General features: G+C 41.2%; 1 protein-coding gene across 3 annotated transcripts in view; it reads left to right on the top strand.

Moving 5' to 3' along the window:
• The first annotated feature begins 230 nt into the window (after positions 1-230).
• The window catches only part of FER (FER tyrosine kinase), a 154,088-nt gene continuing 126,453 nt past the window's right edge, over positions 231-27,865 (top strand). Inside the window, exons 1-7 of one of the 3 annotated variants that reach the window (XM_083576786.1) lie at positions 231-910; positions 10,362-10,457; positions 11,505-11,771; positions 13,817-13,990; positions 14,428-14,527; positions 22,665-22,848; positions 25,571-25,708. In XM_083576786.1, coding sequence (XP_083432912.1) covers positions 11,565-11,771; positions 13,817-13,990; positions 14,428-14,527; positions 22,665-22,848; positions 25,571-25,708 — 803 coding nt within the window. In that variant the 5' untranslated portion in view covers positions 231-910; positions 10,362-10,457; positions 11,505-11,564. The remainder of the gene's footprint in view (positions 911-10,361; positions 10,458-11,504; positions 11,772-13,816; positions 13,991-14,427; positions 14,528-22,664; positions 22,849-25,570; positions 25,709-27,865) is intronic. The other 2 variants (XM_083576787.1, XM_083576788.1) reach the window with 2 other exon arrangements.

Consider the following 27,865-nt stretch of genomic DNA (forward strand, 5'->3'; position numbering starts at 1 on the left):
TATACCCTTAAGCAGGTTGAGTGAGCACCTTTTGAAGGAAGCGCAAGGATTTCTAGTCCACAGAAAACACCTGACACAACACAAACCTACAACTTAAAAGGTGTTGTTTTTATTGCTGATCTTTGTTCAAACAACAGAGACTCCAGTGCTTGATTGATACCGGTTAGGTGACACAACTCTTCCTCAGGGGCAACCCCAGGAGGCTGTGCGCGCACTGAACTGAGCGCAAACACGCTCGTCGGAACGGGCTGCACGTGAACACGAGAGGAGCAACGCGATCGTGCCTGCGATCGTGCACACGAGACCCGAGCGGGCTTACTCTGCACTTCGGCTTTTTATGTTTGACCATGTTTTTATACATGTTGGAAGCCGCCCAGAGTGAGTAATAATAGTAATAGTAATAGTAATAGTAATAGTAATAGTATCAGTCTCTAGCGGGGATTCTTCCCAAGCAAGTAAGCCGCCCAAGCGAAACTAAGGGCGGACTCAGCTGCCGGCGGCGCGCCTCGAGACCGGGCTCAGCCGCAAGAAAGCGACGGGCATCCCCGCACTCGCCGCCGGCCTTTTCCCGGCAGGGGACTCGATCCCAGCTCTGCTCCCTCCCTGAGAGGAAGTCGACGCTTTCCCAAACCCGACGCCTCACGTTTTCAGCCGTCACGGCGCGAGGGCGGGGTTTGGGCAGCAGCTCTTTCCTCGCCTCTCTCCGATTGGCTGGCGCGGCTCTAGGCCCATTTCGGATCGCGCGCGAGAGCGTCGGGGTTGGCTGGCCGGCGGCAGCTGGGTCACCGGTCTCCGATTGGCTGCCCGCGGGGTGGGCAAAGCGGGCGCGGGATTGGCCCGGGCGCGCCGTCACGTGAGCCAGGCGGGGCCGGCGACGGGCGTATTGTGGTGGAGGGGCTCCGCTTGTCAGGTAGGTGGAAGATGATGGGGATGAGGAGAAGGAGAATAAGAATAAGGGGAATAAGAATAGCAGCAGTGGCGGCGGCGGCGGGTGCGCGCGCGGGGCCGGGGCCGCCTGTTCTTCGGGTGGGGCTGGTGCTCCGGCCAGCGGGTGGCAGGGGCCTGAGGCGAGGGGACTGGAGCCGGGGTCGTGAGGGGGTGCCTAGGCCTGAGGTGGGGGGGGGGGCGCTTTCAAAAGGGCGACAGAGAGGAAGCAAGGAGGACGGGGTGGTGTTGCTCCTCCTTTTCCTTGGGCTCGTTTGTTTTGGGAGGTTGGGGGGCGGGTCCCTCGTAGGTGCCTCACCCGCCTCCGCGCAGCTGCAGACAGTTCCGGGGGCGCGCGGGGCGTGTTTCTCTCAGGCACCCCACGTTCCTCCGCGGGTGGGTTTCGTCCTTCCTTTGACTCGCCTTCTGGTGGGGCGCCTGACCCCTGGGCGAAGGAAGTGCCGGGAACAATGAAGCTCCGGGGTTGGGTTTCCAGGCTGTCAGCGGCCGCAGGAGGAGGGGCGGAGCCGGCGGCAGGGGGGGGCAGCAGCCCTGTGGGGCAGACTGGCACCTCAGACTCGGGGGTGGAGGAGGCGCGCCCCACTCCCCGCCATCCGCCGGGCCTGACCAGTGCTCTCTGCTATGGGTCATGCAAAGGGCAGCACCCTCTCCTCCTGTGGCGGCAGCAGGAAAGAGCACCGGGAAGTGCCCGCTTGGCATTTGAGTGGGTCTTTTCTCTCTCTTGCCAGAGTGAACAAGTGAAGGCATAGTGGGAAGAAGTGGTGGGCTTGAATTGCAAGAAGGTAGAGCTGGGCCTTGCAAGAGCAGCAGCTTCTTCTGTTCATTTGCTTATGCTCTGTAATGTGGAGGCCTGAAAGATTCCTTTCCCCTCTTGCTTTCTCTGATAGCCTTAGAGAGGAAAGCGGAGATGTGAAAGTGAGTGGTGTTTAGCCCATTAAAGGTGGTGCTGGTAGGCATCTGAGTAGAGGTGGTGGTCATTTCCATTTACAATGCTGCCTTGAGTTACAGATGCTTCAGGTTACAGACGCTTCAGGTTACAGACTCTGCTAACACAGGAATAGTATCTCGGGTTAAGAACTTTGCTTCAGAATGAGAACAGAAATCGTGCGGTGGCCACAGGAGGCCCCATTAGCTAAAGTGGTACCTCAGGTTAAGAACAGTTTCAGGTTAAGAACAGACCTCCAGAACGAATTAAGTTCTTAACCCGAGGTACCACTGTACTAGCTCTAGGTAGCCCTTCCTGTGCCCATTTGCCACTGCTCTGTCACCCAAACAGTAAGAACCAGTGAGTGATCTGGAGCAGCAGTCCATCTTACCTGCTGTGCTACTAGTTGGGGATGGAATAAATTGGGCAGGGGTAGTAATTTCTTCCCTTCTTTTGCTTGCTTGCTGTGTTTCCCCTGCGCTTAGTCCTTTCTGCACTACCTGAAGGGAATGCACAGAAATGTGAGAGGAGCAACTGCTACGTGTTTCTACCTGCTTTTTCCCTAGGGATCATTCAGCCTGTCTGAGAGACATCTGAGTGAGCAGAACCTGCTGCTGTCCCTCCTCAGTTGCCTTTTAGCATTACTCTAGGCCCTCTGCACAATCTCTGCTGTTGAACCACCAAGAATGAGGACACAGGTGACTAAAATGGTGAGGCAGTTGATTCTTGTGTAGTCTCTGCCTACTTGTGCTTTTCTGCTAGGGGCTGGGATGGTATAGATTAACACAAATGCAATGGGTTGTGGTGGCCCTACTATCTCTGAGCAGTTCTGTATAGGCCCTGTTCCCCCACCCCCCAAAATGTTTCCCTTAGAGCAGGCATGGCCAAACTTGGTCCAACAGCTGTTTTGGGACTACAGTTCCCACCATCCCTGACCACTGGTCCTGTTAGCTAGGGATGATGGGAGTTGTAGTCCCAAAACAGCTGGAGGGCCAAGTTTGGCCATGCCATGTAACCTGTGCCTACTAGTTTGCTTTCTCTCTCTTGATGGCATAGCTTTGAGGATTGTGCTGGCTAGTGGGTGAGCAGGTGGGAGGGGGGTCTCCAAAATGTGTGTTGCTTAAGGGCTGTCCAGAACTTGGGATGAAACCTGAGAAGGGGTTAAGAGTAATTCCCTAAGTTGGGACTGGCAGGTAGGACTCTAAGGCACTTTTGGGGTTACTTGGCCTTACACCCAGCAATGAACACTTACCCCTGTTTATCATATGGACTATGGGATTCCTAAGTGTGCTTACCTCCTTCCAGAGATGGTGACAGGGTTGCATCAATGTGAAAGATAAGGCTTCACTTCACTAGTCAAAATTTGGTGTGCTGATCAGAGGAACTCAGGGAGGCGGGCGGGGAGAGATGAAGAAACATTTTCCTGGTTCTGAGATTCAATACTGTGAATATAATTACTTTTATTTTACTTATTTATTAACTTTGTATACCACCCTTCATCCATAGATCTCAGGGTGGTTCACAACATAAAAATACAATATAAAAAACACAAAATCCATAATAAAAAAGAACAAAAACAAACCAATAATTCCTCCCTTCCACAACATGTTTTAAAGGGTGTTGGGTGTTAATCAGCCAAAGGCTTGCTTGAAGGGAAACGTTTTCATCTGAACTCTAAAGGCATATAATGAAGGCATCAGCCGAACCTCTCTGTGGAGAGCTTTCCACAAATGGGAATCACTGAAGAGAAGTCCCATTCTTGTGTTACCACCCTCTGGGCCTCTTGTGGAGGAGCACATGAAGAAGGGCCTCAGAAGATGATCTCAGGGTTCGGTTCGGTTTCATATAGGGAGAGGTGGTCTGTGAGGTATTGCAGTCCTGGGCCAACTTTTGCTTGTACACAGTAGTGGAAGAGTGGAACTCTTACTCAGGCTTCTTAGAGCTATAGAAAGAGGCTGTTGAAGGTAATGTACTATTACACAAGGAGGTAGTAGAACAGTTTATATATTTTTTATTTTTATTACTTATTCAATTTTATCAGTGGTCCTGGCAGAAACAAGTTCCTTGTTTTGTGCTTGAGTTTTATAATTTGGAGGAATGGGACCCATCTCTGGTAGGACTTACCAGTTGGCTCTATTGGTTTATAATGTAGTTTTCTTTTTGGTAGTGTCACAGAAGACTAGTGGCACAAAGAAAACTAGTTAAACAGGTAGAGTAGGTTTTTTATCTAGTTGCAATTCTATTTGTGCTTCAGTGCCTTTTTGTTGCTGTCTTCAGAGTGTCGTATAGAAACAATTTGAATCATAAATGATTACTTAAAATATCAAGTGGTTAACTTCTGCGAAGAACACGTTGCTGTCAAAGCAATAAAATGTTTTAACTTGTTAAATGTGTTTTTATGCAGAGTGGGTTAAAATCAATGTTGGGTCACTGCTGTCTGAAACCCCTAAGAGCTGCTACCAGTCAAACAAAACTAACGTATAGGGACTGATGGTCCGACTCATAAAGCTTCCTATGTTACCAATACTCCCCCCACATGGAATCCTTTCTGCACCTGGATATGTAAAAGAAAATGCCTTGATACATAAAAGTAAACCACAGAAAGCTTAGCTTCTGCTGACAAACTTGGGTTGGTCTGTCATTGCTTGTAACAGCAATTTTGGTTGGTTGACTGCTTATCAGTTTGTAAAAGAAATGGAGCCACCCAAAAAACAAAGTAGTCATTTCTGAATACTTGGATGACTCCCTAGAAATGCAAACATGGGCCTTTGAAAATTGAAGTGAAAATACCTTTTAAAACAGTGGTGGAAAATTTGTGGTCTTTCAGATGTTTGACTACCACTGCTGTCATTCCAGACCATTGGCCATGCTTGCTGGGCCTGATGGGAGTTTGAATCCTGCATTACCTGGAGGGCCACAGGGTCTTTCCCCTGCTCTAAATCAACCTGACAGATGGTGTTGAGATGCAGAAGCCAATATCACCAGTTGATGTCAATATTCTGTAATATATTTGCCACCATAGTCTATTCCAAAAGTCTTTATAATTAATTTAAAACCAGAACAATAATGTTAAGATGGGGTAAAAATCAGAGTCTCTGATTACTGAGTCCAAAGCATTAACCTGGTCCTTAAGATAATTTCCTATCCCCATTTGCCATGAGGTGTGTTAGATGTTAGGCTGTGGGGGTATTCATTCTACTGATTCCCAGGATGGGGGCACTATTGGATACCAAACCAAGAAACACCAGGACTTTTTAGATCAGAATGACAGTGAGATTGAACAGATTATTGACAAGACAAGGAAGGCCTTTCAGATCTGGCAAAGAGATAGAAACTGCGCCACTAATTAAAAAAACCTATGCCAACACTAAGGGTAAGGTTTAAAGAAGAACCAGAGAGTTAAAGGACACCTGCTGGATAAAAAAACCCTCAAGAGATCCAGCACTTAGCTGACATTCAGTGTGCACAGAGTTTCTTTAAAGCCACAAAGACCATCTCTGGGCCAATAAACCATGGCATATGCCCCCCCCCTTACGTTCAACAGATAGTACCACACTTCTGAAAGATAAAGAAGCTATTGCATTGCACTGGAAAGAACATTACCAGCATTTCCTTAACTGCAACTCCCCTGTAGCTCCTGAGGTCCTCACAAATTCTGCAAAAACAAATTAGAGATGAGCTTGCAGTATCTCCAAATCTGGGAGAGTTGTGTACAGCTATTAACCAAATGAAAAACAACAGAGCCAGCAGACCTGATGGGATACCTGCCGAAGTCTTCAAAGTGGGTGGAATTGAACTAAACCAACAGCTTCACAAACTCATTGAAAAAAATCTGGGAGAGAGGGGCGATCCCAGCGGACTTTAGGGAGACCAAAATTATCAATCTCTCTTAAAAAGGTGATAGAATGGAGTGCGAAAACTATTGAGGCAATTCTTTATTAGCTGAGACCTACAATATTCTTGCAAGGATCTTAGCAAACTGTCTCCTAACAATATCTGAGGCTACCCTTCCTCAATGGTTTTTTATGTTCTAGGGGGGGACAGTGGACATGATTTATACTGCTTGACAGCTTGAAGAAAAATGCAGAGAGCAAAACCAACCCCTGTATATAGCATTAATTGACCTGACTAAGGTCTTTGACACTGTAAAACAAAATGCCCTGTGGACTATCCTTCTGAAAATTGGCTGCCCAGATAAATTTGTAAACATCCTTTGGCTTCTCCATGATAATATGGCAGCAACAATCACAGATTACAATGGATCTCAAAGTGAACCATTTACAGTGGGATCAGGTGTTAAATAGGGTTGTGTTATTGCCCCGACTCTATTTATATCTCCTTTGATTAGGTGACAACCAGGGTTTCTTTTCAGCCAAAACTCACAGGAACTGAGTTCTGGCACTTCACAGGCGGGCGGCATTGCTATTACAGGAATGCGAACGGGATCCGTTCCGGAGCCCCGTTCGCATCCTGAATGTAATGTAAGCCGTGACAGCGCATCTGCACGGGTTGCGTTTCGCTGCTTCCGCGCATGCGTGTGACATCATTTTGACCGTCTGTGCATGCACGAGTGGCGAAACCTGGAAGTAACATGCTCCGTTACTTCCGGGTCGCCGCAGAGCGCAACCCAAACACTCTCAACCTGAAGCATATTTATCCCAAGGTATGACTGTATAAGAGAACAAGGGAGGTGTTCATGGTGAGCTCTGGCACCTCTTTTTCTAGAAATATAGCGCTGGTTACAGTTAAACCTCATTTGTCGAATGTAATCAGTTCTGGAAGGCCGTTTGACTTCTGAAACGTTCGACAACCGAGGCGCGGCTTCTGATTGGTTGCAAGAGCTTCTTGCACTCAAGCAGAAGCCGTGTCGGATATTCTGAAAAACGGAGCATTTACTTCCGGGTTTTTGGCGTTCAGGGGCCAAAACGTTTGAAAATGGAGCCGTTTGAGAACTGGGGTTTGAGTCTACAACCAAAGGAATTGTAATTTCGTATTATTAAAATTGTTGCAAACTGCAGTCTGCAACTCCTCTTCCCTTTGTCTGGATTAAGCAGTGGCACTCTGTCTCCAGTAGATCAAGGCCATTCACATTATAGCTCACCAGTGGCTTGTATCATATCTCTGTGCTTGTGTGGGGAACACTGACCCTGCAAACTATGGCAATAATGAGGGCCTTCAGTTGACTTCAATTAGCTGGAGTTTTTTTGCCCTGGGTGAAGCCTCCGGATGAAGGCTCCCAGCCTGTGTGTGTGTACATAAATGTGCATACAGGATGCCAAACTGGGTCTTTGACCCAGGTGAAATAAAGCCTAGTTTCACCCCTGGTTTAATGTCTCTTTAGTCTCTGTGTCTGTAAAGATATCAGGCACATGATAGATCAGAAGATGACAAAGCTTACTGAATGAAATTTCTCTTGTACTTTTGTGTAGATACCATGCATGGTAGCTTTATCCACCATTCCTCAACATCAGTTACATTATTTCCTACAGAATATGTAATGTTAAGCCTATGAGCTTGTTAGGACAGTTCAAGGTGCCCTTTGCTTCTCACATCATTGTTTGAAGCTGGTGTATGTTCCCAGCTTTTGCTGAAGCAGGTAACTATAGTTTCCTGGTTTGAATGAAATGGGGAAGTTTTGGTTTAATTAGAGACTTTCTGGTTTAATTGTGGCTTGTGAGAAGGGAGGAGCAAAGGAACTGCATGGACAGACAAAAGGCTATTTCATATCTCTGCTTCTAAGCTAAGGCTGTATCTGCACTATACGTTTAAAGCAGTATCATACCATTTCAAACAGTCGTGGTGTCTGCCAAAGACTCCAGGGAACTGTAGTTTGTTAAGGGTGCTGATTAGTATCATCAGCAGACTAGGACACCTAACTTGTCCTATTGTTTATGAGCAAGTTAAAAAGCACAGGTCCCAATACTGATGCTTGTGGGACTCCACATTCTACATCCTTCCATTTGGAGATCTGCCTATTTATTCCTATTCTGTTTCCTGCTGCTTAACCAATTCTTGATCCACAGAGGACCTCTTCTCTATTTTAAACCATATTTTATTGATTTTCAAATATAGCAGAACTAAATAAACAATAACATCATTACCAACCCAACCCCACTCCTCAAAGTAGAGATAGCATTTAAAGAATAACACTTTGGAATCAACAGCTAAATTGATGCCATAAAACGAGAATAAATCAAACAAATGTATTATTCCACATTGCCTCTTATTTCATGGCTTAGGTTTAGACAGGAATCTAATTAGGTACCTTGTCAAAAACTTGTTGCAAGTCTCAAGTATCCATCCCTATCCATATACCGTACTTGTTGACACTTTCAAATAACTCTGATAATGGGACTTTTATTTGATCACACAACCTTACAACATCTATATCCAGTACATTGTTGAACTGTACAGTGCTGGGATAGTGCTCCATTATGCATCTGGATCATAAAAGGCACAGTGACTCCACAACAGCAGCATAGAGGCTTGAATTGAAATGGGGTCTTCTACTCAGGGAATGCTCCTACTGAAAGGAGCAAAGTCAGGATCCATGCCAAGTAGTCTATAAAAGCAATAGCAGGCAGTTTTTATAGACTATCATAGTTTGACATTTCAAACTTCTGACTTAGTTGTTGAGGATGTAATAACGGTATTCTAGAGTACATTATGTATATTTATGGGTGCTTATGTTGACTGACTGCTACACCCAAATTGTGAACAAGAGAACAGTTACACCTATAGCATTTTTAATGTATAAGATGATGCTTTATTAGTTAGCAGTTTATTCATGCCACTTCATCTAGGAAAAATATGAGTGACTAGAAGAGATTATGACAAGAAACTTTACGTTAGAACTTTAAATATAGGGCAGTTTATATGCATAGTCAAATCTGAATTATTAGAAGCCAGGTTGCATAAAACTGAGAATACAAGAGTGTGTTCTTGAGTATTGGCAAAAAATGGGCCTTTGCCCTTATCTGTCACTATAGTACTTAAAAAAATTAATTCATAATTTTGTAGAATTGTAGTAATCCACTGTTTTGATCATATGTAATAGGGGTTAATTTCTCCAATAATACTTGAAGTCTAATTGTTCAGACACTATTTTGTTTTATTATTTATTGAAGCAAACCTTTTCATTTGTTGCTGCCATTTCTGTTTTGTGCAGTTGCAAGTGGCAACTAAATCCATCTTTGTTGACATCAGGAAGAATGAAATGTTTTATTTGTTCTGGGTTAATAATCACAATACTGTGTCATACAAAGTATACTAACCATAAGAGGAATCTGGTGATCACAAAGAAGTTCAAATACTGGTAACCATAAAAACAATGCAATATCATGAGACGTTAAAACACGTCTATTGTACTATTGTCAGTACAGATAAATGGGGTGATAGCCAATGAAGTCCAGATCTGCCACTGGAGGCTCAGGTAGCCTCAGTGGCTAGAAGTGCCCTTGGCCAACTGCAACTTTTTGTTTTAATCATATTGGACAATTGGGCATCATTAGCAAACTTGGCTATCTCACTCCTCAACCCAAGCTCTAAATCATTCAGGGGAAAAGCCAAAAAGGCACAGATCACAATACTGATCCTTGCAGGATTGTGCTTTCTATGTCCCTGCATTGAAAGAACCAGTCGTTTATTCCTACTCTCTCTGTTCTGTTTCTAAACCAGTTACTGATTCATAAGAAGATCTCTTCTCTTACTCCATGCCTGCTAAATTTACGTAGGAGTCTTTAGCAAAGGTACTTTTGTCATGGGTTATACAGATGGGGCACTTCCAAACACTGAAGAACCTGCTTTATACTGTTTGTGTTTCATCCCTGCTCAACACTGAGTCTGCTGAGAAATGTGGGTTTTTTTCCTGCAAGTTTCAGGAATGTACATTTTGGATTTATATTGTTTGTTCTTTTTGTCTACTACGTATAGAATTCTGGCACAGTGCTCAATGCTATTGACTTCAATATTTGACAGTCACTTTGTAAAGGATATGAACTATTATGGTCAGGGAGACAGAGCAACTGTGGTTTTTATGTACTTATATAGTTATATTGACAGAAACGGAAGCAAGTGAATTTCATGGGCCTTTGTTAACAGTGTGCAGATCTTTGTGATTATGAGGTTTTGCAAGCCGGTGGGAGTGTTACTATTTTACATTTTGGTCCCTGCAAGTGATCAGGCCAAAGAATACGCAGGTGTGTTGAGCAAAAAGCAAGGTTTCCTGGAGGAGCCAGAGGTATGTCAGTGAGCAGCTGCAAGTCTGGTAGAACAGAGGGAGGGTTTGGTGGCCTCAGCAACAGGATTCCCAATCTGACGAAAGTTGGCGAAGAACCTTATTGGAGTTGGTGTGAATGATCAGGCATAACTACTTGTATTTCTTTCTGCTGACATGAAGCCTGATAGTGCAGTGTCTGCTTCTTCAGGATTCATGAAGTTTCCTTTAGTGTTGTAGGCAAACTGGATCATACAATATTTTTGTTTTGTATAGACGGGATAACTGGAACAGGGAATTGGAAGTGCTGGACGAAGGACCACGGCACAAGTGTTGAAGAATAAATTTGTGGGAAGAAAACTTTTTTTAAAGGTACGTATCTTAAATTTTGTTCTCTTTCTGTCTGTGTCATTTTCATTCTTTTCTGGTATGTCCTATCTAGGGCACTTACCAGCAGTTGTTAAAAATTAGAATTTCCCAGCAAATGCATTGCGGTTATGTCCTAGCGGTTATGTCCTAAGTAGAACTCCTGTCTCATTTCACTTCAGCTTTTTCACTCATGCTGCTGATAGAGATATTTGTGCTTCCTTTTAAATGTATGCTTCCTCCTTTCAGTGAGCTTTAAACTTCTTATAAACTATATGTAATAAATTGGGGCTGATGTAATTGTGCACAAGTTTGTTGTTTTAAAAACAACAGCATGCAAATCCTAAATATTGGCAGGTAGCACATTGTGAGAAATATATTACTATGCAACTATGAAATTATTCTGAAAAAATGTTATTTATTAAATACTCTAACTTGAGAAGCAGTTTCTCATTAAGATTGAAATTATTCCAGCAATAGAAGTTGCAAAATTTTGTTGTCTGTTGTGATATGTTTTAAAGAAACATCTTTCAACATTTGATTTTTGCTAAGTTGTGAGAAAGCTTGACCAGCTGGCATTTTTGAATGCTACAAACTGTTTGGCTTCCCCATTCTTTGTGAATGGTCCATACTTTAAAGTCTGTAGTCTAAGAACATTATTGGTTCTGGCTGTCTTAACAGCCCAAAGACTTCTAAATGGCTCTGGAATAGTGTACTTGTGTTGTCCTCAAAGCCAACTGGACTCAAAGTATATTGCTGATGACAAGCTGCTTACACAAAGCAGTTTTGGGGCATTTGGTGACATTTTCCAGTCAGTCCATGTATGTTTGTAGAAGGAGCTGGCAGGGGTGGGTGATGGTTGTGGACTGGAGAAGACCTAATTTGATACTTTAAACATTTTCAAAGCCACAAACTGCCTCTCCTCTAGAGTGTAGTTGAGCTTACTTCTTGTTTTAAGTGTCTTAGTGAGACACAGAATCATTGCCATGGAAATATAGCATTAATAGGTTCTGCTTTTTGACATCTTTCTCATTAGTCTTGTTCTGTCTACAGATGTGTTGACCAGAAGAATCTCTCACTAGTGGCCCTTGAAAATCTAGTGCCTTATAAAAGATGGGGTTTGGAAGTGACCTGAAGTATTCTCATGAAGCATTGGTAAAACTGCAAGATTGGGAATTACGGCTGCTAGAAACGGTGAAGAAATTTATGGCCATGAGAATAAAAAGTGACAAGGAATATGCATCCACTTTACAGAATCTTTGCAATCAGGTTGATAAAGAGAGTACTTCACAACTGGATTATGTTAGTAATGTATCTAAGGTAAGAAAAATGAGGAATTTGAATTGGTCACACTTTTGTGTATTAGATTTGCAAATAGTAAATTTTATAGCCAAGAGGTGTAATAATGTTTAAGGCTGCAGTCCTAATCATACTTAGATAAGTACTATTGACTGGCTGGACTTATATAACCACCCTTAGGATTTCAATGTATGTTTGGATGGTGTTAAACTAAAGGGTTTTTTTTGGGGGGGGTGTTTTTGGGTTGAGACTAATCAGGTTGGCAATCTCTGAGCTGAAGTCATATATATATTTCAGACTCTATGGATTGAAAGACGTTCATACTGCCTCTCCTAACAGACATCCTCACTGTAGCCCAGAGCAATGGGTTTGCATTCTCTTGCTGTCAGTTGTCTCTCAGTCTCTGCTTTCCATATCTTTGGAAAATCATTACAGTGACTACTAGCCAGGAGGGCTATGCTCTGCCTCCACTGTGAGAGGCCGTATATCTCTGAATATCAGTTGCTAGAAATCACAGGTGGGCAGTGTGTTGCTGCATTCATGTCCTGCTTATGGGACTTCCACCATCAGCTAGTTGGCCATTGTGAGAACAGGATGATGAATTAGATAGGATAGGCCATTAGCCTGATAAAGCAGACTGTTCTTACTTTATGTTTTTATGGCGTAGTCGGACCTCTTTGGTCTCTTCCATTTGCTGTGTCCTGTAGCTTTCCCCATCCTGTATTACATTTGCCATTTGCAAGAGTGGAGATTAATACCCCCCATCCTGACTTACAGGATAAATTCACCTTTACCTTTTACGCTACAGGATAAATGTTCTAAAAACAGTAGATATAACACGGTTTGCAGGTATGCTGTACCTATTGTGGCATTGATTGAATTATGTTGGTTTTGATACCTGTGTACTTGAGCTACTAACAGAGTAGGCTGGTTTATCTTGACATTTGCTTGTGAACCATGTGGTCTTTTTCTAATTCAGATTCATCTTCTCAAGGCATTAATGAAATGCAGCTCACAAAAACGTAAAATGAAATAACATGTTAATAATATGCATTGGAATAAGAACTGCACATTGCTTTAGTTGGGTTTATTAGCAATATAAATCAGTTTAGTGGATAAATAGAAGTACTTTTAGTTACACTCAAAGTTGAGCATTAGTAGTGTGGCTTCTTTTCCCTGTAAGAATGATAGTTTCATTATAATATCTCCTTTGCCTTTTCTGTTCAGCTACCTTTGGGGGTCTATTTGGAACATTAATGGCACTTGCTGCAGATTTTATTTATTATCACTTTTGCAATCTCTGTTCTTCAATTACAGTTTTATTAAATTAATAGATAAATCATTTTATGACCCAAAGATTCTTGGGAGGGAAAAAAGTTCTTATTTTCTATTCAAAACATGTATCAGGCCAATTTCAATTCAGGCTCTCAATTCTATTTCATAATAGTTTTATTCTGTAGTTTGAGGCTGCAGTCCTGTACCCATTTACCTTAGAGTAAGTCCTGTTGGACTCAGTAGGATATACATCCAAGTAAACATGCATAGAATTATGCTGTGAATGTAGCCTATTGTGCCCGCTGTCTTTTTCTAAATCTAAACTGTAATAATTTGCACTTCAAACTTTCCAGTTATTCATTTATTGCTACATTTCTGGCCCTCTTGTCTCTAGGAAGCTAAAGATAGCTTATATGGTTTACATTCCCCCCCCCCCACTTTATCCTCACAACAACCCTGTGAGGTAGGTTAGGCTAAGAGACAGTGTCTGGCCCCACGGTCTGCAGGAATTCAGTAGCAGAATGTTTTCCTTTCAATGTGTTTATTTCCTGAAACTGGTAAGTGTTTGCAATATGACACCAATTTTGTGTATAATTGTATTGTCAGGTGACAGTTCTGTGTGTAGAATCCACAAATGTGTTCAGATGTTTTTATTCCTGCTGTACAGTGATCTTTATTGCTATGTATCTAGTACTACATACTACTGCAAAAAATAAATAATTCTAATCTCAGACAATTAATTTTGTTTTTAAGACAATAACAAATAAGCTTTCATCTCTTGTTTTCTCAAGTCCTGGCTGCTCATTGTGCAGCAAACAGAACAGCTTAGCAAGATCATGAAAACGCATGCAGAAGACTTGAATGCTGGGCCATTACATAGACTTACCATGATGATCAAAGATAAGCAACAAATCAAGAAGAGTTACATAGGTGTTTACCAGCAAATTGAGGCAGAGATGTTCAAGGTATCTCATTCAATCATTATTCTGATTTTTTTAGGACAAATTTAGCAACCGAAATCACCCATCGCTGCTTTGTGATCAAAGGCATTGGTGGATTTCTGAGAGAATGTCACCTTATATTGAGCACTTTTACTGGAATAGAATAATAATTTGAATTAAACAATATTTAAATAGTATCCTTGTGCCTTATTCTCTCAAAAATATAATCCAAGGGTCAGCTCAAGTGCTAGTCTGTTGAAGCAGCCCAAATACTTCTGCTTGGTAGTGCTCCACTTAAGGAATAGTAATGTTTGAGTGTGAATTGCTGTGTCTGATTGTGTAGGACAGGCTGTGCATCCTTTCAGCACATGGCTGAAACACCTTTTTTGTCTCCAAAGAGTGTCCTCACACATCTCCTCTTTGTTTGTTTGTTTGTTTGTTTGTTTGTTTTTTCTTGCTAGGTTACAAAAACAGAATTGGAAAAATTAAAATCTACTTATAGACAATTAATTAAGGAAGTAAATTCTGCAAAAGAGAAGTATAAGGAAGCTCTGTCTAAAGGTAGGTTCTTAATGATAAATAGTACTACCTTTTGTATCTGCTGTGACCCTTTCATGAAACATTCAAAACAACATGTGTAATAAGACCTTAATAGAAACAGGAAAAATTAGTGGCTAAGTAATTGGCTAGATACGTAGTTGGAATCATCGTGGAATACAGCTGTATCCCATCCCACAGGCAATCCTAGACAGCCTCTCTTGTCCGTAGCAACTGTTTGAGCTTTTTCTACAGTCTCTTATATTTCAAATGTTGATCTGCACAACTCCTTAGCTGCACCTAATAAAGAAATACGGTCCTTCTAAATTATGTGTTTAGCTTAATATATCTATGTAGAATTGCACTTATTGTATAAGTATCTTTCTGGTAACTTTCTATGTTTTTATGTTGGAAAAAAATTGGAAAATTAAAAAGAAGACATAAACAAATCCTGTGGGTATTTCAACTTCGCACATTGACGTGATGCTGACCTCCAACTTGTGAATGCATAGTAACATAGAAAGTCTTACTCTGGAGTCATATATTTGTGGGTGCCTATCAATGAAATGCTACATTGATCACAGGTCATTTGCCAGAAAACCCCATTCCCACAGTTTCCAATAAAAATCACCATGTTTGACACTTTCTCATGATACTTTGTATATATTGCTTCAGATGGATTTTATTTAATTTATGCTTTTAGAGAATACACTCATCCAAGTAACAAACATAATATTTTGTGTTTTAGCTAATATTATTTAAGGAAGCTGGCAAATGTTACATTGGTCACCTAGGAATTACCCATTGCTACTTTATTCAAAAACAGAAATACAGCATGTCAACAAATAATCACAAGTATGAGTGTCTTTTGCAGAGTTATCTGAATCTTTTGATAAGGACACAAATCAGTGCATTTTAATGTTCAACTAATGTGCTTATCTTACTAGGGATGTTGTACTGAAGGAGTGACTTTGAAAAAAGGGTTTTGAAGTAATGGTCTCAAGTAATTGTATTAACTTCCCAGTGTGGTGCTATAACCGGCATTTTTAATAAAGGCCTCAGAAGTACAAACAAGTGAAGTATTTAAATGATTAGTTTGGAATAATGTAGCAGTTATGACAGCAATACTTTAAACGTCTCTAGACCAATCACTTCTAACAGGATATTTTTGAAAGGGAAATGTCTTGATTATTCAGAAATTCATAAACATACTCTTCAAAGGAGTTACAGAAAGCTACTAAGTTGTAAGTAACATTTTTGTGGACACATTTTTGAAGTTGCAGCCTGTTTGGCCAAATATTCTTCAGTTGTTGTCTGTTGTTGTCTGCATTGAGCCAAAGCTAATATGTTGATCTGCTCACTTTCAGCAGCAGACTTTGCTAATTTCATGTGATGCAGCAACCTCTGGCAGTAGGAGTGGTTTAACATGATCTGACAGCAAGTTTCAAGAGTTTCCCCATTATGGTAGTAGCTTGTGAGGGGTGGGGTGGCAGAGGCATTGGCATGCTCCTGGGATCCTTGTCACAACAGGGATGAGGTGAGGAGGTGCCGGTGAGGGTGGAGTTGCTCAGGGACAGTGGTCCTGCAGGTGTGTGCACACCTGGGGCGCTGCCAGCATGAACCTTCAGCTCCTATGACCCCATCAATTCTTATGTCTTCAGGATCAAAGTTGGGGTCAAAATATAACAGATTGGATTCTTGTAATGGGCAGCAAACTGAATTAACCCTTTAACCAGAAGTTGAATGAACTGCTATCTAGTTATTTGAGAAATAGTTTTTGTAATAAATATGTACTCTCTTCTGTGTTCTGCCCCATCTTAGGCATGGATAGCAGGAATCATAGAGCTCTTTACCTTGGGAGATCCTCTTGGACCTTGTTCTTATCTGACGGCATTCTGCCATTACATGAAAATATTTTTGTTTTGACATGTTTCCCTCCCCATAGATATGGATTTATTTTGCAGGCTGCTTTCCTTTTGTGTAGGGATGAGGGGCCTGTGTGTGTGTGTGTGTTTTTTTTAAATATACTTCAAGTTTAATGTTGCCCCCTTGAGTTCAGGTTTTGACCTAGAAAATCAGGATACAAATAAATAGGCTTGGATGTTGAATGCTAGCTAAATGGCATTTGAACATTTACCAACAGTAAAAATAGATTCTGTCTGTATCTGGTTTCCATTAGAACCTAACATCTTTTGGGAACAAGTGCAAAATTTAGGAGAATTAGGCTGCAACCCTACACCCACTTATCTGGGAACAAATCCCATTGAATTCAGTAGGGTGTATTGCTGAGTAGACATGTATAGGATTGCCCTTGTTAGAGAGGCAGAAATAGGAACTAGAATAAAAGTACTCCAGACTTGCAGTTCCACTGATTACATTCTAATGTCACAGCAAGCCACAATGAATGGTTTAGCATGAATGTGCAGATTGCTCCCACTTCACTCCAAACCTCAACTCTTGGCTTATAGTTGCATCTGAACCGGGATTGTGGTTTGTTTTACTCCAAACAAACCATGATCAGAAAGTTTGTTCTTGGCTTGCCAATCCTAGTTTGCTTGAGTGAAACGAACCACGATAATCCAGTTTGGGTGCAATGCTAAGCCGAGGATTGTGGTTTGCTGCTCCAGTGCTCCAGTTCACAAGTGAGGAGGAGCAAAACAGGAGTCATCTGGTTTACTGTGGCTTGTGAACACACCCATTGTGTTTGTAACTTGGAAAGTTTAACATCGTGTTCTTTCTGTTTTTCTGTCTATGACGGGCTTTACTTGGTATTGGTTTAATGTGCAGGCTTCTTCAACAAATTAACTTGCCCTCATACTATTGTGGTATGAGTCTGCAACTTGCACACATGGGTTAGTGTTTTAATGGGCGAAATCAGAAATTATCCATCAAAACAAACTGCCAAAAAAGAGACCACGTCTCAGGATGCTGATAAATATTTATTGGTAACCCAGCACAAATCATTCAAAAGGCCTTGACTAAGAGCGTTATGTACTATTGAAAATACTTTCAATAACTCAAAGCAGTATCTAAAATGATAATCTCCAGATATCTCTGCAGGTATATAAAGCCCCTGAAAAAGACCCTTTCGGCTGAACTGTGATGGGTTATCCGTAAATAGCTATCAGCATCCTGAGACTTGGTCTCTCTTTTGGCAGTGGGGGGAAATACACAAACGCAAGCCCCTCAGATGGGAAATGAAATTGGCTTTCAGTAGGTGCATTGCACACTCTTTGTGTGTTTGCTCACAAGCTTGATAGCTAGAACAGTTTTACAAGCATTCTTTCTTGTACAAATTAAACTTGTGTAATGGAATTCTATAATGGTCTTTGTGGCCTGACATATTGCACACAACCTTGTACTATATTAAACATCAGCAACAGGTGATGGCAATAGTTATAATTGGAACATTTTGTGAAACCATTTTACAGCAAAAGAGGAATCTCTTACTTTCTTCATCTTTTAGTAAAAAATAGAACATGTGTGCACCTGTCTTTAGCTTTGTTACAAAAAAATAAAAATGAAATAAAACTGCAGCACTTAGAACACTGAAGCTGACAATAAACATGCTCTTCGTTGTACTCATTGTACTTCAGTCCAATTCTAAGTCTGACATACAAAGGGAATACAAAGCCATCCCTGTTTTAAAACATTTTATATCCTGCGTATTTTGGCACTTCAGCTGGTTTTCAATAAAAAGTGCAGCAGGTTGGACAAATAATGGTCTTAGTTTTTCTGCCAGGTTTTGTCCACAATGTGTGATATCGTTGCATGCCACCATGTGGACCTGGCACAGCACAGAGTGCATGGAATTTTGGAAAAGAAAGCAGAGTGCATGGTATTGGCAGAGCACACTGATGGCATTGAGTGTGGCTTGAGCCTTTGCCAGGCTTCTCAGGTTAAGGTGGAGCTAGGAAGGTTGCTTTATGATTCTTGAGGTTTATGTCAGCCTGGCTGTCTGACACTCAGTCTTGAGCATTATCTATTTCTTGTTTGGCCTGCCTACAGTGCTGCTAATATCCTGTCCAAATTTAGATGTGACATTAAGCACTGGATTGTTTGCTTTCACTTACCTTAGCATCCGGAGTGTGAGTGAGATCTGAGTGGCACAAGGAGGGAAGGAATTAAGTTATTTGGGCTTGATCCAGTCCTCATATGGTTTGTGTCCTCCCCTCCACCCTACATTAGTCCTCTTTTCACCATTCATCCAGGAAAGCAGTAATAGAAATGGTATATACACAGTCTGGAATTCGGAAGGTGGTTCAAGAAGATCATTGAAATAACTGCAGGAAGGAGAGCAGAATAACTGCTGGTTTTAGTTTTAAATTATCAATATGCATATAAAGTGGATATGTCTGAACTTAAACCGTAACGGACTGGAAATTTAATCCAATTTATTGACTTAAGGAAGATTTTAGTTATTTCCTCCCTGGTTTTAATTGAGGCCAAGGCATTCTTGTAATTTTTTAAAATGCTGAAGTTTAGGTGTCGAGAAAAGTGACAGAGATGTTCTCATGTAAGATAAAGATTAATTTTAATGTCCAATTAATGAGATTCTTTTTAATATGGCACAGTCAAGACTAATTTACAAGCTGACCAAAAATATTTTGCAAGCAGAATTTGTTCCTGTCTTTGATCCAGTTGAAATGTTACTTAAAAATAAATGTGGGCATTGGAAGTGCAACTGTACAAGACATTCAAAGGAATACTAAGTAGTATCTTCTAGGATATTCATATAAAATTGCTTGCTTAGTTCAATAAGGGTACTTTAAAGAAAAGTATTTCTTCTGAGATATATATATCTGATTACCCCCCTTTCTATTTTATGAAGTGGAAATAATTTTGTCCAATTTAGATAAATATTTATGCTGCATAGATAAATTTGTGTGTGTGCGCACGTATTCTTGTTCCTTTTATGTTGGAGGATTTATACCAGTGCTGCAACTTATATGGACATGGCTGCTTCTGTTTGCATAGTGGAAAAATCAGCATATGCAGTTCCCAGAAGTGAGTTGCAGTGCCATAATTTAGTCCATTATTTCTGAACTTTACAAAACTATCCCCTTTGTAAAATCACTTTTGCTTGTGACTAGTCTTCATACTTAGTTGCCCCTGTAGCTAGTCTTGGTTTATTTTGTGGCATTTGCCCCTCATCACTTTCATTACTTTCTTAGTATTGCTCCTGCATTTTTGTGGGAGTATTGCCTCTTTTCCAAATGTGCCAGCTGTTTGAATTACGCATACCTGAGCATATCTGTGCTACAAATCTAAACCAGTTTCTATCTTGTTCTTAAGTAATGACTTCTATCTGAAGGACTCAGGAAATTACTGTAATTACTGTAGAGGCTGGTGCTCCTTGACCCCTACACTCTCAGAAAGCCAGGACTATCAAACCACGTTTTGATCTAATTATGTAGTGTAGGTGTACTTGGGTATATAATTAGGTTTAGACCTTTCCCTGCATCCACAAATGAGATGTTATCTCTCCAGGTTCAACAATATGGTCAGATGATTGATTATCTTGTATTGTTGAAAACTTGTTCGCAGCATAATTAAATAAACTCTGCTAGAAACGTGGGTTTATGCTGATAATAGTCTATGTACATGCAGTTCTGAAAATATATTTTGGAGGATCCTCATGTATATGGCATTTAAATGCCTTTTAAGCCATTTAAAAAGCAGAAGGCAAAACTACTTTGAGGGCAAAATAGAGACGAATGTAAACCTTTCTGGGTTTTTTTTTAATACTTCTGAGATTGTACAAATAACATTATTTGCGATGGTGTCATAACAGTTGCCTCACAAATGACAATACAGTTAGTGGAGCCATATCATTGCTGAGCATTGTGAGAAGGCATGTTCAAATGTTACGGTGTATCTTCCAGGCTGTAGTTTTCAAACTATGGGGTAAGCGCTGTGTGTGTCCAGGGGACAGGACAAAAGACAACACTTATGGGTACATGGTTGCAAAATCCAAGTAGGGAATGGATCATGTACCATTATACTCAGATGTACTTTCTTCAGTATCAAAATTGCTGTGGTCATTGTAGAAGCCGCAGAGGCAGGAAGCACATGGGAGTTTCTAACCACAGCAGCTTCTCTCAGCTCCTGCCACCTTTTCAGTTCTCTGGTTTTAGGAAGTGTTCCGAGATGCCTATTGTTCTCTTTTAACACTAGTATTAGATTAGTAGCCCAGTGTGGAGAGACTTGACCACAAAATAGTGTGCTGTGTAAATGCAGCTGCATGTGAGGATTTTGCACAGATTCTGCACACTCACCTGCCCCTAGATATGGCTGCCAGCAGTTTGGGGTTTCCAGTAATTTTTGAACAGGGGTCTGGAGTTCAAAGCTCTTCTGAAGGAGCTATTCATTCCATATAGACCTGCTTGGTGCCATGATCTACAGGGGAGGAGGCCCTGCTCTCAGTTTTGTGCGGTGTGAGGTTTGTGGGGCATAAGGGCACAAGAAGACTTCTGTTGTGTTGGTGGCAGATTGTGGAATGCTCTCCCCTCTGAGATGTATCTGGTCTTCTCACTGGATATGTTTTGACAACGGGTCATGAAACACATTTTGAATAGGCCCTTGGGGAGTGGAATTTTATATTGTTGGGATCACATGGTGAAGCATGTGAGAAACATGGCTGTAGAATTCCTGTCGTAAAATGCTCTGTGATGGGATTCCTCCAGTTTGACTCTACATTATATCCTATAATAGAGAATCCCTGCTGTGTCCCAGTAATCCATATTTAAGAAATATACATCAAAAAGCAGTCCTAGTTGGTCATTTATCTGTCAGAAGCGAACCCTTCTGATCTAAGGATGACCATCTGTCCTGAGTATGTTGCACTTTAATTGCTGTAATTTTATTTATTTTAGTTTGTTCTGAGATTTTAAACTTGGTAATTGGTGATTTTATCCTGATACCAGTCACTGACTGTAATAAAACGACTTACCGTACTTAGTTAAGAAGTATTTAGAATATATTATTGTATAAAGCAATTACAATTGTTTATGCTGTAATCCTTCGTACACTAACATTTATTTCAGTGTGTTATACCTATGAGTAAACCTGTAAAGGGTTGCATTATTTAACTACTTGCAATTGCTGTTTTGTATAGGGTAGAGAATCATGATTTATGTCATGGTTAACATTTGACAAAAACAATTAATTGAATGATGCCTCAGAATAAAAGCACTTTGCGATATGAATATATATTATGAGAATAAATGTTCAGGTGACTGCATTATGAGATTTTTCTAGCCCACTGCAAACTAAATGGAATAATACCTTACCCTTCATGAATGTGTAATTCATACTATAGAGCTGAGAACAAAATATGCAGGCAGTTCTGCTGCTGTATGAGAGAAAAAAAATCAAAATAGGAACATAATATCCAATACAGTTGTTCCTCAAACTCGGTGTCAAAAAAGGGAAGAAAAGAAAGATAAAGAGTGTATAGTGTAAACTTTTTTGCAGTATATTATACCTTTAAAAATGGTGATTCAGAAAGCTCTAATTAGGGTAGCTCGCACCCAGTTCAACAAATTATATATTGTACTTTGGCATTCTGAAGCAAAGAGGCAGAGCCTGCTTTCATTTTGAAAATTGAAAGGCTAGCAGTTATTTGAATCTGTTTCTAGCACTAATTGGAACTCATTGCACCCTGGTAAGGCAGAGAGCTGAAGTAAAGAAATTGAATTTAAAGCCTTTAGAAATTGACAGAAGAACTTAAGGGTCTCATTAGGTTAATAGCTTGCATTAGATAGCAGATATGAAAACAGAAGTGGTGGCTTGGATCCAAAAAAAACCCAAGCAACTATCTATCTAGGCTTGTGTTTCTCAATTGCAGGCACTGTGTATTGCATGGCAAACTGCTTTTAAAGGGTGGTGACCTAGGGTGTACTTAAGTATCTCTTTGGATCCCTGCCCATGTGTGTATTTAGCTACAAATTAAATCATGAGCAAAGTTTAGGGTGCAGCCCTTCACAATTAATCATGTTAAAGCCCTGTTGAATTCAGTGGAACAGGGTTATGTCATATGCGTACCTGCACCATTGAAATCAATGGTAGTTAAAAGTGGTTAACTTTGGCTCTTGCTTAAGTTTTTTTTATTGCATCCCTATATAATTATGGATTTTCCTTCCTATTGCTCTTCCTTCAGGAAAGGAGACCGAAAAAGCCAAAGAACGTTACGATAAAGCTACTATGAAACTTCACATGTTGCACAATCAGTATGTGTTGGCGCTGAAAGGAGCACAGTTACACCAGCACCAGTATTATGACGCTACACTTCCTCTGTTCCTTGACTCCTTGCAGAAGATGCAAGAAGAAATGGTTAAAGCACTGTAAGACACATTTTCTTTTACTGTAAAACCATGCATATTTCAGCTGCCTGGGCACATTGCATTGTTATTTGTAAGTAGCGGTAGCCTAAAATAGCATCCATTGCTGTTAGCTACTCCCAAAATTCTACAGTGGCAGCTGAGGATAGAAACATGAATTTAAGGTGCTGGTTTTATAAAGCATTGTATGGTTGGGAGTATCCGAGGGAACACTTTCTGCCAACCTGGGCCTGTATCAAAGACCCTGCACTCGGTGTCACTGCCCTCAGTGTTGAGTAGTCAATGCAGAAATGGCCTTTTATAATGGTGGAGTCCTCATTGTGGAACATTCTCTCCAGGGACAGTAGTCAGCACCAACTTTTTGTGTGTGTGTGTATCAAGTGAAGAAGATAATTTTATTCTCATGGGCTTTTAATGGATGATTGTGTTTTCTGCTGTTACTTGTCTGAATTGCTGATGAGGTGCAACCAGCAAATGCCCGCAAGAAGTAGTAGAAATAAAATAGCTAGTGCAATCTGAAAGCTGGTTGTTGGGACTTTAAACAGTGCTACATTGGAAGCTTGATCTGAAAAGTGGCTTTATAATAGTATGTAAACAATGTTTTCCATTCCATGTCATTGTTGGCAGTTCAGTTTTTATTAATTGGGTTGGATAGCCGTAATTGCTCTCAGTCTTCCTTTTTTGACAGCATAATCTTACAAAAAGACTCCTAAGGTAAATGGAGTTGCATTTTGTTTATGGGTAGCTCCCCCCCCCCCCTTAGCTTAGCAGCTTCTGTAGATATTCTAAAACCAGGTTACTCCCTCTTCAAACAGTTGCTAAAATATTAATGGGCCTTTTGAAACAAACAGGGTTGCATTTTTTAATTTACTTTGAAGTAAATTGTTGAATTGGAGCCCATATTTGCCATTCCCAAAGCAACTGACCCTGTTCTTCATTTTGTGACTTTTGCTCTTTTTCTTGTTTTGGCAGTCGTGAGTAGCATTGTTTCTCTAAGCATAGAAATTGTGTCTTCGTGCTCTTACCTGTTCAGTGCTTAGGATTTCATGGGGAACAATTTGTACCAGTGGATTAAATCCAATGGTGTCTATCCCATAGGTAGACTACATTTCCTCTCTCACGATAGGGCTTCCTCTTCTGGGGATTCTTCAGCAGAAGTTTGCAGGGAGCACAGGAGGCTGCTGGGTGAGAAGAAAGGAAGGGAAAGTCCTGTTGTGTGAGAGGAAGTCTATTCTATTTGTGGATGCATACTATGGGATTTACCTACTGATGCAAATCTTTGCTTATTTGACTTGTGCAGATGTCCTTTATTTAAAAGGACATAACTTTCTTATAGTTTAGTTCTGAAACCTCAAATCAGTCTGATATTCATTTGGCTCTTCAGAAACCTTCTTGCAGTTGCTGGGACTTCCAGATCACTCTTGATTGGGACCTGTCCTTAGCCTGCTCAATTTTATGGGTATGGTACTGAATATTTGACAACCCAGTAGAAAAAGTTTTTATGTTTTGATTGATTGATCTCACTCTAAACAAAACCTTTGAAAAAGCATCATGCAGCAGTGAATATATTGTAGCATGCGGAGTGCAATTCAGTTATTCAGTGTTTATTTTTATTAAGTCATCCTGCTCAGCTGAACCTACAGCAAGTTTCTCATATTCTGGTGAGCAGGGTAGATTATGCTAGATAAATGGCTACCATCAGGATGTGTGGTTCAAGGGAATCTTCATTTCCTTCTTCAGTTCAACAGAAATAGCATACAGAGGAGAAGAGATAAGAAGGGCGGTATAGTGGTTTCCTTCACTTCTTTCTTTCCCTTCGGTGGTGGTTTGAAAATGAAAAGAGGAACATGGAGCAGCTGCTGTGGCATGTTTCTTGCAATCTGCTTGTTCCCCATGTGTAGTTCTAAAGAAGGAAAGGGAGGAGCAGAAGGGAAATTGCTTATGCTTCAGGGTTGCTCTCACCTCCCTTTCCAGCTTTTGAAGTATCACGCAGGTGAGGATAGGCTGCATACCAATGTACGTATCTTGAATGATGAGTTTGTGGTTGAAGCGTGATCACTGTTGCACAGTGTAGACACATGATTGTCTTTCCCAGACTGGGCTCTGAGGGAACTTGTTCATCTGGTTCTTGGCAGAAACTACATTTGTCACATTGCTAAATGGATGGCTCCTGTGTCAATAATGGAATTCCCCCTGTCCCTTTTCAGAAGAAAACTGTGCAAAGCCCTAATTGTCTGGCTGTTGTGTCACTGTAAAATAACTTCCTCCCCTTTCAGAACTGGTTCTAAAACTTTTAAAAACACTGTAAAAAAATAAAACATTTTAAGAGCTGAACAAGTGTTTGATAGGATAAGCATGCCAGGAAGCAGACAGCCCATCTGAAGCACTGAGGGAGGGAGAGAGTGTGTGTTGGAATCTGATCCACAGACTGATCTTCACAGAAGGGCAGGGAAGCAGATTGCACCTCTTGTTCATATGTCTGTACCCTAAGAACTTTTGCTCTTCACAGCCTACTCATAAAAAGCATTTGGAGGCCTTGGGAAGGTTGCAATACCAAGACATAAAATTATGAAGCAGCATATGTCATATATAAATAAGACTTAATTATCCAAGGAGTTAATGAAGAGTTAAAAAACAAGAATTCATCCATTCCTTCATGTTTTTAGTTTATAAATTACTAAAAGGTTTTCTAGCCATACTTACGCAGTATTTTTCTTTTCTTCAGAAAAGGTATCCTTGAAGAATACAGTCAGATCACCAGTCTTGTAACAGAAGAAATAGTGAATGTTCATAAAGAGATCCAAACATCTGTTGAACAGTTAGACCCTGGTTCTGAGTACAGTAGTTTCATAGAGGCTCACAGGTAAATGTATATTTATAACTGCTGTTGTTGTTTCACCATTGCAAACTATAATCTGTTCTAAATAAATTTATCCTCAACACTGTAGAACATCAGATAATATGTGGTGGCATCACATGCATGCTCCTCATGTAGCAGCATGCAAGATAGCGTCTCTTTTTCCACTTGGTTCCCTGATGTTCCAAAAGAACTGGTTGTAGGAATCTGGAGAATATCTCCTGTTTGCTTTCTTGTCTGTCTTGCTAGTGAGCAGCATCTTGTGTTTGTCTCTGGATTCAACTAGAGAGTCATTGAGGGTTTCTTTTCCAAGAAGTTTGCCACCCACATAGCAGGTGGTGGAGAGCTTAACGCAGGACCGAATATCTGCCTCCCAGTGTGTAGATGCCACAGAGTGCATCTGGCCACCACACCAGCCACAAGGACATAGTATCCATTGTAGCATCTGCAATGAATGCAGCTGAACAGTGTAGCTTGAGTAAGGTTTGGCAGGTACGACTCATATCTTGAGCAGGGTTGTCTAGAAGATCATCTACCTGCATTAAGGATGCATGTGCAGACACCAAGTCTGTGCAAACTACTTTTCTGGCTAAGGCCCTGTGGATGGCGCAGTCTAGGTGGCATTCTTCAGCTGAGAGTCCCCTTCCTGCAGAAGCAGAGCTTTAGAAACTGAAATGGATTTAGGTAGAGCTACGCTGGGCAGTTTTAAGGAGTCCATGAAATCAGAATCTAACTAGTATAAGTTTTTAGCGAGCACTACCACTTTCTGATGCTGGAGGGTTGAATCCAATTCAGCCTTTGTAACCTTCAAGAAGGGAGCTGGAACCACAACTCCAGACATAGGAGGTTGTGGTTCCTTTAGTACTGCCACTGTTTTAGTGAAGCAGGAGATGACTCTGCTGGGGGGGTGGGGGTGGGGGAGTTAAACTCCAAGGTAGCTAAAGTTTTGCATAATAAAGGAATGTAATGAGATTCCTGAAATAGCCAATGTGATAATTGTTGGTGTTTGTGTGTGTGATGTGTCACTCCATACATCCTCATATTAATCCATGTTAGTAAAACATGGATTACCAGACCAAAGGAATGGAGAGACTGAGGTCTGGTGGAAGCAAGCTCAGTGGTAGGTACATTAGGCTGCCTTGAGCTGAGAGAGAACCTTTTGGGCACTGTCTTTGAGGTCATAAATCCCTTGCCAGCAGGTGTGGCTTGAGCAGGTGAAGAGGCTTGTAAAGCACGCAAGAGCTGAGAGTTGTTGCAGGAGACCCTGCTTGATTTGATTGAGCGTGTCCTCAGACAGCTGTAGGGTATGAGCAGGAGCTGGCTCTGAGGGGGGAATGGACCCCTGAAAAACCCTGGTCAATGGTAGTATTGGAGGGAAGGAGAGTTGGAGCCCCATTAATTCCTCTTCATCTGATGATTGAGAAGGACTAATGGGATGCAGAGCATTGCAAGGAAGCAGTTTTTAAAGCCCTTGCTTGCATCTTTTCCTTTTCTCAATTGGTATCAGCCTCAGAGGAGGGAGGGACGCATTTCCCCTCCCCAAGTATCTAACCCCACTAGCTTCCCTGGAACAGGAGAAACTGTATCTCTGGTGGGGTGGGCGCTGCAGGAGAGGTTTGAGCCATTGATGTGAATTGGTAGGGATGGCTGGCTGATCACTATATGAAAGGGGTGGTTCTACTTCCTTCTCCTTTCAGTTTTTTGTAAATGAATTGAGACTCTCTTTTGGAAAGGAATCCTCGCTAAAGAGATTTTTCCTGCTTGCTGGAAGAGGGAAAATGGCTTTCTTGTCAAACGCAAGCAAGATGGGCTTGCACTTTCTCTAGGTTTCTCAGATCCCTTTCCCTTTGTCTTGCATATTAAACGGCTGTTGCTGTAGTGGAAAGGATTTCCTTTTCTCTCTTAGCTTAATGTATGGGGGGATATATAGAAGCTTTTGTTAAATTCCATCTATTCTGGGGCAGTGGTGGGGTGGGGGAGGTCTGTGAAAACTGAAGACACAAAGAAGCTAAAGTTAAATCTGAGGACTTAAAGTTAAATCCGAGAAGTACTGAGTAAAAGTATTCAGTAAGCTATTTGGAAAGACAAGAGAAAGTGAATAAAAATGAAAGAACCTGAGAAATCAGTGGGAGCTAATGGCAACTGGCTGCACTTTGATCGAAA

The sequence above is a fragment of the Podarcis filfolensis genome (genome assembly GCF_964270895.1).
Source record: "Podarcis filfolensis genome assembly, chromosome: 11".
Taxonomy (NCBI): Eukaryota; Metazoa; Chordata; class Lepidosauria; order Squamata; family Lacertidae; genus Podarcis; species Podarcis filfolensis.